This window comes from Apodemus sylvaticus, chromosome 22 (assembly GCF_947179515.1).
Source record: "Apodemus sylvaticus chromosome 22, mApoSyl1.1, whole genome shotgun sequence".
NCBI classification, from domain to species: Eukaryota; Metazoa; Chordata; class Mammalia; order Rodentia; family Muridae; genus Apodemus; species Apodemus sylvaticus.
In genome coordinates, this window is record NC_067493.1 from 24,069,178 (window position 1) to 24,084,407 (window position 15,230).

General features: G+C 50.4%; 1 protein-coding gene across 1 annotated transcript in view; it reads left to right on the forward strand.

Annotated features, from left to right (window-relative positions):
* The first annotated feature begins 320 nt into the window (after nt 1-320).
* Mmd2 (monocyte to macrophage differentiation associated 2) overlaps nt 321-15,230 on the forward strand; it is a 44,849-nt gene continuing 29,939 nt past the window's right edge. Inside the window, exons 1-2 of the mRNA XM_052167614.1 lie at nt 321-342; nt 1,506-1,668. Of these exons, the coding sequence (XP_052023574.1) occupies nt 321-342; nt 1,506-1,668 (185 nt within the window). The remainder of the gene's footprint in view (nt 343-1,505; nt 1,669-15,230) is intronic.

A 15,230-nucleotide genomic window follows, 5' to 3' on the forward strand; every position in this document is an offset into this window, starting at 1 on the left:
TGCAGAGAGATGCTGGGCTGTGGTGGCGCACACCTTTAATCCCAGGATTGAGGCAGAGGCAGGTGCATCTCTGAGTTCAAGGGCAGCCTGGTCTATAGAGCAAGTTCCAGGTCAGCCAGGGCTACACAGAGAAATGCTATCTTGAAAAACAAAGCCACCACCACCACCAACAACAAAAAGCATCTAGGAAACAGGAATGTTGGCATTAAGTTCACAATATTTCTTTTATTCAAGACCAGCCCCGAGTCCAGGGTCCAGGTCCAGCTCACATTTAGGGTTGGTCTTCCTACCTAAACCAACCAATAAGATCCTTCTCGGACATGCCCGGAGGTTATATCTTTGGTGATTCTAGATCCTGCCAAATGGAAAGCCAACAATGGTAGCTGTCATGAACATCGAAGACCATCCTGCCTCCAGCAGCTCCCTCAAGGGGTGTTTAGAATGTCCAGAGACAGATTGGATTCCCATGTCCTTCAAAGAAGCCCAGGTCCCCCTAAAGCAGAAAGCTAAATTTGGGGGGGGGGAGGTTGGTGAGCCGGTTCAACCGATAGGAAAGATGCTTGTTTCCAAGCCTGAAGGCCTGACTTTTGTCCCTAAGTTGTACACGGTGTAGGGATAAAACCAACGCCTGCAAGTTGCCCTCTGACCTCCACATGCATGGTAAATACTTAACTGTGGGAGGCTGGAGAGCTCACTGAGTGCTTGCCCCTCACCCAGAGGATTGGAGTTCGACTCCTGGGCACCCACTTCGGTTGCCTCACAATTGCCCCTAACTCCCGCCCCTGGGGGATCCCACACTTCTGATCTCCAGGCACTTGCACTCACAAGCCTCCCCCGCCCCCTCCCCCCCCCACCCGCTCATACACACACATACCTTAAAAATAAATGCTTTAAAATATTAAAATGCAATAAAGTAATAATAAAAGGAAAGCTGGAGTTTGAAGATATGAGGAGTTTGAAGACTTGCGGCTGCAGATTCTGAACATCTGGAGTGTCCCCAGCTTGGTACCTACCAGGATGGAGATGGGGACGGGGACGGGGGGCGGGGGGGGGGGGGGGTGGAATGGGGGTGGGGTGAAGCAAGATGGTTCCTAGAGTCCTGGATGGTAGGGAGGATTCAGGGCTGACAGGCAGTCTCAGAGGAGCACAGAGCTAAGAGTCTTCAACAAGTAAACTGAGGGTGCCACCTGGTTGGGTCCCCAGGCGTCCCCTGTGTCTTTGCAGTGCTGCCGGGATGGCAAGCAAAACCAGAAGCAGTCCAGTCTAGTCCGAGCTGTCTTCTGCTGGCTAGAAGAGCGATGGGGTGGAGGGGACTCAGGGAGAAGCTAGCAGGAGGGAGCGGACCTCCCAGCAGGGCGATTGGCAGCGTGCGCCCGAGTCCCCCCCCTCCCATATCCCGCCCCCGCCCCGCCCCGCCCCCGCCACCATCTGCTCTGGATTTGCTAAACGGAGACTTCAGGCTTAGGGGCTCAGGGCTCCGGAGGCAACTGATCGGGTCTGCTCAGGGCCCTGGAGCTGCCCGAGGATCCGACACCCTTCCAACCTGCTGCGCCTCCCAAAGCGGCTCCTGGTGTTCCTGCGTCCCAGCCCCGGGCCGGGCGCTGATGGAACCGCGGCGATGTTCACTTTGGCCAGGTTGCTGGATTTCCAGAAAACCAAATATGCAAGGTGAGCAGCGGGTCAGGGGGTGATAGACAGGGGCCAGGACGCCAAGACCCTCCTTTCCTGTCCCCACTGTCTGGAGAACTGGGCTCGATGCACAGACCCCATTGCCTGGGGGTAGAGCAATCCAGCGTGGTCTTCATAATGGAGTGGTAACTGTCGCCCCGCTTTTGCGCTCAGCGCAGCGGATCTCCGCGTTTCCTTTTTCCACTGGGCGAGGCGCTTCTTTGGTCCAAAGCTCAGTTTCCACATTTGCGACCCGGTGAACGGTGAGAGTCCCCACCATTCGGGACCATGGAAGGATTATAGGAGATGATCCTTAGAAAGCACTTCGTGGTGCCAGCAGGGTGGGGGAACTGCTCCATCTCTGTGGGGCTCTCTGGGGCCCTCCCTGAACCCAGCTTTCTTTTTTTCCGTTTGAGTCAGGTCTTACTATGCTTGGCTGGCCTGGAACCCTCTTTGTAGACCAGACTGTCCTTTGACCTCACAGAGCTCAGTCTAGCTCTGGAACGCTGGTCCTTCTTTTCCTGTTTTTGAGACAATCTTGCTACATACCCTAGGCTGGCCTTGATCTCACTGTGTAGCCCAGGCTTGTCTTGAACTTAATTCTTCAGACTTAGCCCCCTGGGTGCTGAAATTAGGGCTGGGTGTTCCCATACCTCACAAGAGTCTATTTTAGCTAACATTTTGTATACTCGATTCCCATCTGAACACCAGCTGAGTTATTTTGCATTGTGTTTTCTTTTAACACAAAGTTTTCATTATCTGGTGTGCATTTTGATTTGATTTGGTGGTCTTGAATGATTATTATTATTATTATAGTTACTATTGCGATTTTTATTGACTGTGGGGTTGTGTGCCCCCCACACATATGGAAGTCAGACAACATTGTGGAGTTGAATCTTTGCTCCCAATTCTATGTGAATTCCAGGGATCGAACCCTGGTCTCCAGACTTTTTTGGCAAGCTCCTTGACCTGCAAGGCCCTCTTGTCAGGCCTTCCATCCTCCCCAGCCCCGCCTCTTATTGAGAAAGTGTCTCATTCTATAGCCCAGACTTCTCTGAAATACACTATGTGGCCCAGGCCACCCTTACAGTCCTTTGGCCTCAGCCTTTTGAAGGCTGGGATTACAAGTGTGGGCTGATATGCCTGGCTCCATGTGGAATCATGGTCGCCTCTGTGGAGGGTGGAGGGTCGAGCCTTTGAGAAGAGATCAGGCTGTGGCAGATGTAACTGTTTCACTTGAGTGAGTGCTAGCTCTCAGAGATGGGGTTAGCTCTGTCCTGAGCTGGTTGCTGCGACGTGAGGCTGCCCCTCCAGGCTCACAGTTCTCTGCACACCTGTAGATTTACTGCCCCTGAACTAAAGCCAGCAATGGACTCAGATGGTCCAGTCTCCAGATTCTATTCTGTGGATCCCAAACTGGTCTCTAACTCACAGCTGAGGATAGTCCCAAATTCCCGATCTGTCTAAGTGTTGGGTTGGGTGTAAACCACCACACCCAGTTAATGCAACGGCGGGGACTGAACCCAGTGCCTTGCACATGGTAGACGAGTATACTGAGCTACTCCGCCAGCCCAACAACAGCTAAGTCTTTCGGCTAGCGTGTCTCGGGTATTCTGTTCCAGAATCCACAGAAAGCAAATGGAGGGAGGAGAGCTCAGGGAGTGAGGCGCTTGCCACTCAATGATGAGGACCCGAGTTTGAATCCCAGTACTCAAGATAGAAAGCCAGGTGTGGTGGCATCCTTGGGATCCTAGTGCTAGGGATGTGGAGACAAGTAGATGCACGGAGCTTCCTGGCCATCCAGCCAGGCAGGCCCTGGGTCCCAGTGAGAGACCCCTGTCTCAAAAACAAGGTTGGTATCCCCCAAGGAACAACTGACCCTTGGCCTCCTTATAGACACATGCACACATGTATATCCATATATATGTGTATATACTGCCTTCTAAAAACATGCATATACGCCCCCCCCACACACACACACAAAGGTGTGTGGACAGACTTAGATAAAGTTGGGTGTTTCTTCGTTCTACCAGTGTTATCTTCGCCCCTTTCATTTCTTCTTTATTTCCCTTTCTTTCCTTCTTGTTTTGATACTGAGATGCTGGGAGAAGAAGCCTTGGGTTCTTTTATTTTATTATAATGCTTTATTACATTTATACGGGTGGTGCCACAGCATCCGTGTGGAGGCCATAGAACAACATGAGGGTCTCTGCTCTCTCCTTCTGCCATGTGGGTGACAGGGATTAAACTCAGATTGTCAGGGTTGGCAACAAATACCTTTACCCACTGAGCCATCTTGATGGTCCCGGCTTTGAAGTCCCAAGTGATTGATAGCGGAGACAGATGGGGCTTCATTTCTTGGGATTTTTCAGTTTTCTGGTCTGTACAGATGATAAAACCTACCTTTCGTTTGATATAACGATTTTTAATTTGTTTCACAGTTGGATGAGTCCTGAAGCTCAGTTCTTAGACTTTGTTTTGTTTTTGAGACAAGGTCTTGCTATGGAGACCAGGCTGGCCTTGAACTTACAGAGATCTGTCTGCTTCTGTCTCCCTAGTGCTGGGACAAAAGTCTTGCACCGCTGTGTCCTGTGGTCAGCACATTTGCTCTTACTGTGACCAATCAAGTCTTCTTCCAGAGACAGACTCATCTTTGAGTTTCATTCCTGGGACAGGGGCTTCTTTGGAAATGTTTACACAAGTCTATATCATGTGACCACATGACGTAAGGCTCCTTCTGTAGCATTACAGGGTCATGTTGGCTCAGTTCAGACATGGCGACCAGGGGATGCTTTCCATGTGGGTGTTTGCTTGTTATGCAAAGGAAAGGCCTAGGGAATCCACCCATTGCTGTAGCTTATAGGGACACTGATTTACAGCAGGGAAGGCCCCGAGCCAGGAGTTTGAGCAACCAGCCCTCTTTCTCCTGAGTTTGACCCCAAAGATGTACATGATGGAAACACAGAATTGATTTCTTTCAAGTTGCTCTTTGACCTCTCCACATGTGTAGTTCAAGAAGTGTGCCCCTCCCCCTCCCCCACATAAATAAACATAAAAAGGACCTAACTAACCTATAAGCCAACCCGACCTGCTATTAATTGTTTGCAGATTTAGGAGCCCGAGGAAGGAGAATCGTCAGTTTAAGGCTAGCCCAGGCTCAGTCCTGGGCCCCCATGTCAAACAACAAACCAGAACCAACCAAAAACAAATGAAAACAACTTATTTCTGACCCCAGTTTAACACACGTCCAGAAGTCCACATCATGGTTCCATGCTGATTCCTTTCCTTATTTCCCACTTGGGGGTGTTGGGGAAATTCCACTGCTGAAGTCGCCTCTGGGGTTCATCTGTGAAGTGATGCCAGGGGGATTGTTCTATGACCTGTATTGTTGGGCTCTGGGCAGGAGCAGACAGGTCACATAGTTCCCAAGTTCCAGGTCATATCTACTTGCTGCCCAGTGCACAGGGGTCAAATGGCCCTCAGTGGAGTTTCTTGCACAGGACTTGGAATTCCTCCTAAGGCCACACAGAGACAAAGATAGGGTCCCAGCTTGTCCCACAGAGGGATCCATGGGAAGGCTTGGAGCTGGGGTTTAACTCTGTCGTCGCCGTGTTGTTCTGCCTGTTAGTGGGGCTGTTTGGTAGTCTCTCTGTGGCTTTTAGTGCCTCCTTAGTGTCTTCCAAGACCCTGAGGTATGGACTGTGGGGCGTGGCTCTCTTGGTAGAGTTCTTGCCTGCCACTCATTAAGCCTTAGGTTCCAGGCACAGCACTGCAGAAAACGAATCGTGTGGCTCAGAGGTTCAAAGTCACCGTGGGCTATTGAATGTCGAGCTTGAGGTCAACATGGGTTACCTGAGGCTCTGTCTTAAAGCACACACACACACACACACACACACACACACACACACACCGGAGAGACTGTTTCCAGCTAGCATTATGGCATTGTGGAAGGCTATAAATTCTAGAATAGCTTTCAACCTGAAGATGACGAGTCTTCTGTGTTGTCTGACATGAAAACGGGTGTCGCCACATGTTGGTTATTGCATTTTTGTATGTGTTTTTGGTGGAGCTGGTCACTGAATCTAGGGCCTTGGGTACACGAGGCAAGCACTCTCTGCATCTCCAGCCTCTGATTTACATTCCAGTTAGTGGCGCTGGGGACAGACGACAGCCTTGTTTTTGGTCAGAAGTGCTCTACCACGGGAACTACACATTCGTTCACCTTTCTCATTTATGCATTCCTGGGGGGGGGGGAAACAGGGTGGAGGTCCAGGTGCATGCACGCACACCCCAAGTGTGAAGGTCAGAGGTCAGCTTGTAGTGTTCATCTTCGGGTGCGCTCTACTTTTTATTTGAGTCTGGGTCTGAAGTTTTGCCATGTAGGCCAGGCTGTCCTATCCTCAGACCTCCAGGGATCAGTTATCTCGGAATCTCACGTCGTTGTCCTTGATCCTGACTTTTGTGCGGGTTCTAGGGATCGGAACTTAAGTCCTCCCTCATGTGCGGCAAGGGCTTTACCGACTGAGTCATCCCTCCAGCTCCTTTAGATTTGAATTTTGAGGCAGGGTCTCCCTAAACTGCCCATGCTGACTCGGATTTGACTCCGTAGCCTAGGCCAGTCTTGACCACTCAGTCCTCCTGTCTTGGCCTCCACAGTGGCTGGAGGGACAGACCCAAGCCCCTGGGCACTGCCGGAAGATGGGTTACCATTGTGGTTTATAGTCTGCCTGTTTCTGGAGGGGCTTCGACGTAACTTGTAGACCGCTCCTCTGTTGAGGTCAGTGGGGCTGCAGCTGCTTGCTGTGGGTGTGGAGAGTGGGGGATGGAGGCGGAGGCCACTCTTTCTGGCTTAGGGCAGATGGCCCTGCGCAGCGTTTCCTGGGATCTGGATGAGAGGCACTCCATCATTTGTCAACATCACCCCTTGGCCAGCCGGCTTGCTGCCAGGGACGTTGTCTTCTTCTTTGTGGGCGTATGCATATACTCGCCTGTGTGCATGTATGTGCATGTGCCACAGCACAATTGTGGAGACTGGAGGACCACCTTGTGTGTTGGATCTTCTCCTTTGGCCTTGTTTGAAGAGAGGGCTTCTTGTTTGCCACTGAGAACACCGGCCGCCCTCAGGCTTCTGAAGACTCTCCTGTCTTGGCCTCCTGTAAAAGCATCTTTTAGTCATCTGAAGTCATTGTCGTCTCCGCGGCTCACTGCCTCTGTCTGCTAACCCAGGCCTAGTTGTGGAAGCTTCTGGCCTCCGTACATCTTGTCTAGGCCTAGGATGTTTTCAGCTGCTGAGAAAGCTCACCCCCCTTCCTACTTCTCTGTGATCTCTGGCTGGCTGGTTCAGCTCAGTTCTGGCTTAAACATCTCTCCAAGCTGACTGACTCAGTCTGGCTTCTTCCGGCTTCTCCTGAATTGCTCTGCTAACTCTGATAATCTAGTCTAATCCTCTGGCCCCTCGTTCTCTGGCTCGTTCTGTCTTCACCTGTGTCTCGCTTGTTCTCTCTTCAGCCTGTCTCTGTGAAACCTTCCCAGGAAAGCAGCCCATTTCTTCTTTTCCTCTCTGCCCTGCTCCCTTACATAGCTTCCCTTTCCTCTGCCTGCTAGTGAGAGTTGGGCGTATCCTAGGCTGTCAGATCTTTCTCGGATTCGTCACTTCTTCTGCCACTCAAGTGGACATCACTTTCAAACACAGGCGCTTCCTTCTACAAACTAACTTTATTCTATAGTCCAGCCAGAGGGATTAAAAGTGTGCACTAAGGGATTAAGCCACACCATAACACAATTTCGGGAGTCACAGTGTGAGCAAATATCCTGCGACAGCCTCCCATTTCGCTGAGAGAGTGCCGAGAATAGACGGGTGCTACTGTACGCAGCTTTAGGAGGGTTCTAGGTGGGATCTGAACCTAGGTCCTCACGCTTGCAAGGCAGATGCTTTCCCCACTGAGCCATCTCCCCAGCCTTGGTATATATTTGAAATCCCCATTTGGTCTGCCTAAGCTGCTGCTTCGACTCTCTGCTCCCCCGGCACATCACGCCCACGCCAACCAATAACAATGGCAGCGCCATCCACGGGGAGAATAATAGTCTCAATAGCAGAGCACCCTTAGACTTATTCCCTGTGAGACAAAGAGCTTCCGAGTCGGGTTTGGAGCTGCCCTGGCTGCCCACACTTGGGTGGGAACGGGAGAGGCTATCAGGACATGCATGTCCCCCTCCTTAATTCATTCACACCGCCTGGCATCTCCCGCGGTCTCGTGCATTCATTCACTGCCTGGCACCTGCAGGGCATATCCTTCATGTATTCTTCTATTGGTCAGACATTTGTAGGCTGCAGCACACATATACACGGGAAGCCACATACTGTAAGCTTTGATATTTATTATTATTATTATTATTATATTATTATTATTATTTTGAGACAGTATCTTGCAGGCTGACCTGGAAATCTTCGTCTACTGACTTTAGCCTCTGCACTTCCGTGCTCCGCTGCCTGATTAGCTCCTTCTCTCTTGATGTCACTGCACGAAAATTATTCTGCTATTTCATATACACAATGTTTTTTTCCTTAAATGTGAGTTGTGGACAGCCCCAACATGAAGATCTGCTGTCGGATAAAAACAACACAAGCCACCTGTGGCTGCTTTATTTGAAACAGAATAATTGAATGAAATAAAATTAGTAAGTCCGTGTCTCAGCTACCCTGGGTTCAGCTTCAGGGCATGAGATGCCCGTGGCTGGTGGGTTCTGTTCTGCACAGCGGGATCTAAAAAAACATTCCCTTCTTCACAGGAAATGTTCCCTTCTTCACAGAGACTTCTCTTGGAGAGAGCAAGAGTCTGTAGCATTAAAATATACAATGCAAAGCCCACTGTGGGAGTTTGCACTGTCACCACGGTACTGGGGAGCCTGGAGTAGGAGGGTTGCCCATTGGAGGCAAGCTTGGGCTGCCCAGTGAGACTTTGTCTCAGAAAGGCAAGGAATAGCCTCCTGCACATTAGACAAGTGTGCTACCAATGAGCTCAATTTCCAAACCAGTGATAAAAGAATTTAAATAAGATGATTTATTGTAGGAATGTTAATTAATCTCAGTGGGGGAGGGTTTCTACCCTGCCTTTGATCATTCAGTTCCCAGATAAAAGATACAAACAATAACCCTTTAATCAGCACCACCTCTGAGCAGATACCTACCCTCCAAGCTGTTATGTCTATTTCCCTGCCAATAATCCCGAGCTATGAGTCGCATGTTCTGTCTGGTCTGCTCTTAACTGCAGTTGGCCAGCCCTCATGGCCATGCTTCTATGACTCACCTTCCCCATAGCGTCTCCTCCTCTCTCCGCTTTCTTTCTTCTTCCCCTCATAGTTCCTCTCTGACCCCAAGCCCTGGAACTGAAACCCCAACTATCCCTCTTCTGCCCAGCTATAGGCGGTAGGCATCTTGATTCACCAATCAGGGATGACTTGGGTGGGCCAGGTTACAGAGTATCACTTCAGCCTACATGAGAAAGTCCTTGCCCCTGGGGACAACCAGAGCCAATACAATACATAGCAACAGACTAAACCTCAATAATGATTTTTTTTTTTTACTTTGTTAATAGAATTGGATTTTAGGAAATGAAGCAACTCTACCCAGAGTTCTAAGGCTCTTTAGTTGCTGGTGTGAAGAAGGGGGAGACAGAGAGAATGATGGGAGACTAGAGGCGGAGGTGATGAATGGAGAGTGAGCATTTAATGACTACAAAGTTTCACGTCGCCCCTTGCTCTCTGAACTTTCTATCTTCCCGACATGAAACTTTGTAGTCATTCAAGGCGGACTCTCCATTTATCGCCTTGCTTCTAGTCTCCCCACAAGCCCCTCACTCCTTAGCCAAGGCTGTTTTCTTAACCCTTTAGCCTCTGCCTCCAAAGTCCTGGGATCACAAGTGTGCACCACTACCCCCAGCCTACTCTATCTCCCTATGATTTTAACTAACCCGGAACCTCACAGAAGTGGAATCACGGGGAATCTGTAACTGACCTGGGTACATGTCGTTATCAGGATTGCCTGATTTTTAAAGCCAAGTGGTAGCCCATTGTGGGTCTGCATGTGTAGCCATCTTTTGTTTGCAGCAGTGGGTACCTGGGCCAGAGATGTGGAGAAGCTCTTCCTGGGCCTGCCTGGTGTCAGTTGGCAGTAGTGTTTAGGACTCCTGGCAGGCCGTGCTACTGATGGAGGTCACATCCCCAATGACTTCCGATATTCAATGACCCTTGGATAGCTATGCCAGAGACAACTGGTCCCTGTACCCTTGTTTGCAGTGCCCTCCATGGACTGGTAACTCAGGTGTTCAAGGAAAACCGTGTCTCTGCTTGCAGCATAACCTCTGACCCCTTCTGTTGTCCCCACTCCTCCATTTTCTCCTCCCACACTTGCGTATTTTGAGACAGGGTCTCATATACCCCAGGCTAGCCACATACTCATCATACAGCTGAGGAGGATCCTAAGATCTTGATCTGATCCAATTGGGTATGGAAACCAGGACTTCTCACATACTGGGCAAACCCTTTACCACCAAGCTACATCACTACCCTTCTTATCACTTAAAAAAAAAATCCCCCTCCCCGTCTGTGTGTAGGATGTGTGGGCGAGGGCGTATCACTTTGTATACGCAGCTTTGGGGAGCATCTCTCCTGTGGTGTCTGCCACGATCCACACTCCAGGCGACCCAGGCTGGCTGCTTCTAGGCAATGCTCTAGTCTCTGCTCCCCAACTCTTCATAAGGGTGTGGGGTTCCAGATGTGCACCACCACATGTGGCTTTTAATGTGGATTCCACGAATGGAGGTCAGGTCTTCAGGCATGTATAGCCAGTGCTTTTGCCTCTGAGCCATCTCACTGGCCACTGGCTTTTTTTCTCTTTCTCTTGAGACATGCTCTTACTAGACTGTCAAGGCTGGCCTTGAACTCTCTCTCTCTCTGTAGCCCAGACTGGCCTTGAACTTACTCTAGGGAGGACTTAAGTTGTGATCCTCCTGCCTCAGCCTCCCAAGTGGATGACTTGACAGACCTGCATCACCCTGCCCAGTAGACCTGCACCTCTGCAGACACCACAGGTGTGGGCTCCCCCACGTCACAGGTCTTTATTTTAATTCATTTCTATCCTTCTTTCTCTTTTGCTCTGCACCTTAGTTCCTGTGTACAGAATCACAAACATGCATGTGTATGTGTACATGTGTGTGTACGTATGTTTGCACGTGCATGTTGGGGGTGGCGTGAGTGTCATGGCACATGTATGGTCAGAGGATGACGTCAGGTCTCGGCCCTCACCTTGTTTGAGGCAGGGTCCCATGTTCTCTGCTGTGTACACTAGGCTGTCCTACCACAGAGCTTCACGGGACTCCCTGTTTGTGATTCTCATCTCATTGGCTCACAGATCACTGAGCCCAGCCTTGAGTCAGTCTTTATGTGCATGCTGGAGGATCCGATCTTAGTTCCCAGGCCTGCACGACGAGAGCTTTCCCCACTGAGCCCCTTCCCCAGCCCTCCTGGATTTGTTGAAAACAACAACCCCTAAACCTGGCACAGACCTCACAGGTTAAAGGGACTGGGCCCCATAAACTATGCCCATAGTGGTTGCTGATCTCAGGAAGTGTGTGTGTGTGTGTGTGTGTGTGTGTGTGTGTGTCTGTTTACATGAGTGTGGCCTTCATGTGGAAACCTAAGTACAACTTTCAGGAATCAGTTCTTCCACTTGTGGGTTCCGGGGATCCAACTCCAGTTGTCAGGCTTGGCAGCAAGCCCCTTTACTTACTGAACCATCTTGCTGGCCCACACATGTACATATTGCTGTTATGGTGTTACGTATGAACAGCTGGGGCGTGTCCTCAACTTCTGGGACCACTGCACCTGTGGGGTTTAGGTAGCCCTTTGCTGACTCCCTTATCTTAGGTCCGTCCTAAGCCCAAATCGGCAGTGTCCCCAGGTCGAGGGTCAGCTCTCCAAAGCACTGGGACTCCTCTGTCATGAGGGCAGATCTGTCAGGCAAAGAGCTTAATGGGGCAAGAGGGCAAGCGGGGGAGGTCAGGACCTGTGGGAGTTTTGTGGTCTGGATGTTAATGATTACCGATAATTACATCGTCAGCTGACGTCTGTAGCTAGTGTTGGGGCAAGAGAGGGGGGGGGGAGACAGGCTGTGTCATACTGAGAGTTGTCTGACCTAAGGGGGCAGCATTCAGAAGACTCCATAGGAGGCTGGAGAGATGGCTCGGTGGTTAAGAGTCCCGGTTGCTCTTGCGGAGGACCTGACTTCGGTTGTAAGACAGCCCATAATTCCAGCTCCAGGGCATCGGACACCTTTTTCTGGACTCTGAGGACAGCCCGCACTCATGTCCATTGCCCCCAAATACACATATAATTTGATGATGATGGTGGTGGTGATGACGGTGATGATGGCAGTGGTGGTAGTGACAGTGACATTCGTGGGGCTAATAAGATGATTTAAAGACACTTACTGCCAAGCTTAGTGACCCAAGTTCAAGCCCTGGTCTCCCCACTCCCATGCCTAGGCACACATGTAGCTCCTCCACAGATAAATAAGTGAATTTTAAATTAAACACACACACACACACTCACAGGGCTGGGAAATGGTCCTTTGGTGATGAAGCGCTTACTGTGCAAGGACCTGAGTTCAGATCCCCAGCACCCATGAGAGGCCAGTTGTGATACATGCCTGCAGCTTCCACACTGGAATGGGGGCAGAGGCAGAGACGGGGAGGATCCTGAGGGCTCCCTGGCCAGCCAGCCTGCTTCTACCCTCACGAAGCCATTCCATGAGAAGATGACCCAGTTGGTGTTTTAGTTTGGTTCCCGTTACTGCGGACAGTTTATTTGGACGGGTTACAGTATACGGCCGAGGGATGCCAAGGCCTGTGCTCAAGGCAAGACCCTAAGGCCGAGACGACTCATTGCTTGCTGGCTCGCTTCCAGGCTCACGGTCAGCTTCCTTTCTTGTACAGCCCACTCATGCTCCCCTCTGCCCAGGGGCGGCACTGCCCACAGTATGCTGACTCTACCCTGGCAATGCCCCCTAACGTTGCCACAGGCAGGTCTGGTGGAGGGAGTTCCTTGTCCCCTCTTCCCAGGGAAGGTTTCCTCTTCGCAGGTGTCTCTAGTTTCTGTCAAGTGGGCAAGAGCTTGTGGTGCTTAGTTACAGCGGATTAAACTCCTTGTCAGGAGAGCTTGAGGAACTGACTCTAATCCCTACCACCCACATAAAAACCCCAGTGCTGGCGAGGCGGAGGCAGGTGGATCCCTGCAGTTCCCTGGCCAGCCAGGCTAGCCTACTCAGGTGACCATCAGTCAGAGGGAAGTCCTGTCCCAGAAAGCAAGATGTACAGCTCCTAAGGAGCAAGGCTGGAGGTTCACATCTGGTATCCACACATGTACACACACGTGTCTGCACACTTGCGTGCACCCTTGCACATGCACAAACACACACACACACACACACACACACACACACACACACGCACACACACAGCATTCACCATCTTCTTTCTGAACAATTGGGTTTAACAAATAGAAATGTAAATTTTTAAAAAATATGTATTTGTTCATTTATTTTCCAAACAAGGTCTTTCTGTGCAGCTCTGACTGTCCTGGAACATACTAGATCATGCTGACCTCAGGCTCACAGAGATTCACCTGCCTTTGCTTCCCTAGTGCTGGGATTGAAAGCATGCATCACCATACCAAGCTAAGGTTATTTGTGTGTGTGTGTGTGTGTGTGTGTGTGTGTGTGTGTGGTGCGTAGTGTGGTGTGTGGTGTGTGGTGTGGTGTGGGGGTGGGTGGGGGTGGTGTGTGTGTGTATGTGTGTGTGTGTGTGTGTGTGTGTGAGAGAGAGAGAGAGAGAGAGAGAGAGAGAGAGAGAGAGAGAGAGCAATGTATGCCAAAGCTGGAATGGTGTCAGATCCCCGGGGCTGCAGTTACAGGTTGGTTGTAAGCCGTCCAGTGTGGGTGTTGGGGATGGAACTTGGCTCCTCTGGAAGACCATTTTTTTAAGACTTATTTATTTATCTGTCTTCTATGAATATACCATAGCTGTCTTCAGACACACCAGAAGAGGGCGTCTGATCCCATCACAGATGGCCGTGAGCCACCACGTGGTTACTGAGAATTGAACTCAGGACCTCTGGAAGAGCAGTCAGTGCTCTTAACTGCTGAGCCATCTCTGCAGCCCCTTTTTGTCATTGTCGACACTGGGTCTGATGCTGTACCCTAGGCTTGCCTAGGACTTACAGTGTCTCCTAAGCTCTTCTTCATCTCCCAGTGATCCTTCCAACTCTGTCTCCTGAGATCTGGGACTTAGGGCATGAGCCACCCCTGTATGTCCTGTATACGTGACATCAGTCATTGCTAAGTGTGCTGGACGTGCTTGTGATCTGAGCAGGCTCTGTCTGGGGTGCTAGGATTGAGGTCCAGACAAGACAATTCCCTGCCCTCCTGGAGTTCATAGAGGTATTAATGTGTGGCCAGTTGAGGGCAGGGAGGTGTGTGTGTGTGTGTGTGTGTGTGTGTATGAGATGGAGCAGGGACCGTGATAATTTTGTAGGCTACAGGGGGCCAAGAGAAAAGGTATAAGTGGTATTCAGTAGGTGCTGACTAGTTGCAGGCTGGTGGAGAGGTTAGCTGCCCATGCTGGTGGAACTGTCTGTCATTCCAGTGCTGGTAATAGCGCCCGTCCTCTCGCCGCCCGCCTTCCATTGCTCTTTGTCTCCAAGATAGGGTCTCATTATGTAGCTCAACATCACCTTGTAGCTCAGGCTGGCTTTGAACTTACCATGTAGCCCAGGCAAGCCTTAACTTCAGGATCCTCCTGCTTCAGCTTCTGGAATGTTGTGATGACAGACCTTTTCCACTATGCCTGGTCTTTCTCCTTTTTCCTCTGGTGTGTGTGTGTGTGTGTGTGTGTGGTGTACATGAATGTGGAGGCCAGAGGTGAACTTCTGGTGCCATCCATCAGGCACTAGCCACATGTATTTTGATACAGTCTCTCACTGGCCCAGAACTTGCCAGCTAGACCAGGTTGCCTAGCCACTGAGTCTGGAGAAGCTGCCCATTGTTGCCTCCTCCGTGCTGTGAATACAGGTGTTTACTGCCACAGCCGGCTTTTCTATACATAGAAACTAAATGCTACACAGAGAACTAAACTCACGTCTGTTCCTGCAAGGCAAGCACGTTACCAACTGGGCTATCTCTCCAACCATACTTTTGAAAGTATTTCTATCTTAAGTTACGTGTGTGCATGTGGGAGCCCACATGTGGGTACTGTGTGTAAGTGCGGGTGCCTGTGAAGGCCAGGGTGTCAGATCCCTTGGAGGTGGAGTTATGGATGGTTGTGGACTGCCTGATATGGGTGCTGGGACCTGAACACACTCCTAACCACTGAGCAGCCCAGCCCTGCTTTTATTTTATTTTATTTTTTAAAGACATGATCTTACATTGTAGCTGAGGCTTCCTAGAACTCACTCCTAAGGCTTGGCTTTTCATTTTTTTTGAGACAGGTCATTTGACCTCCTGTTTTTGG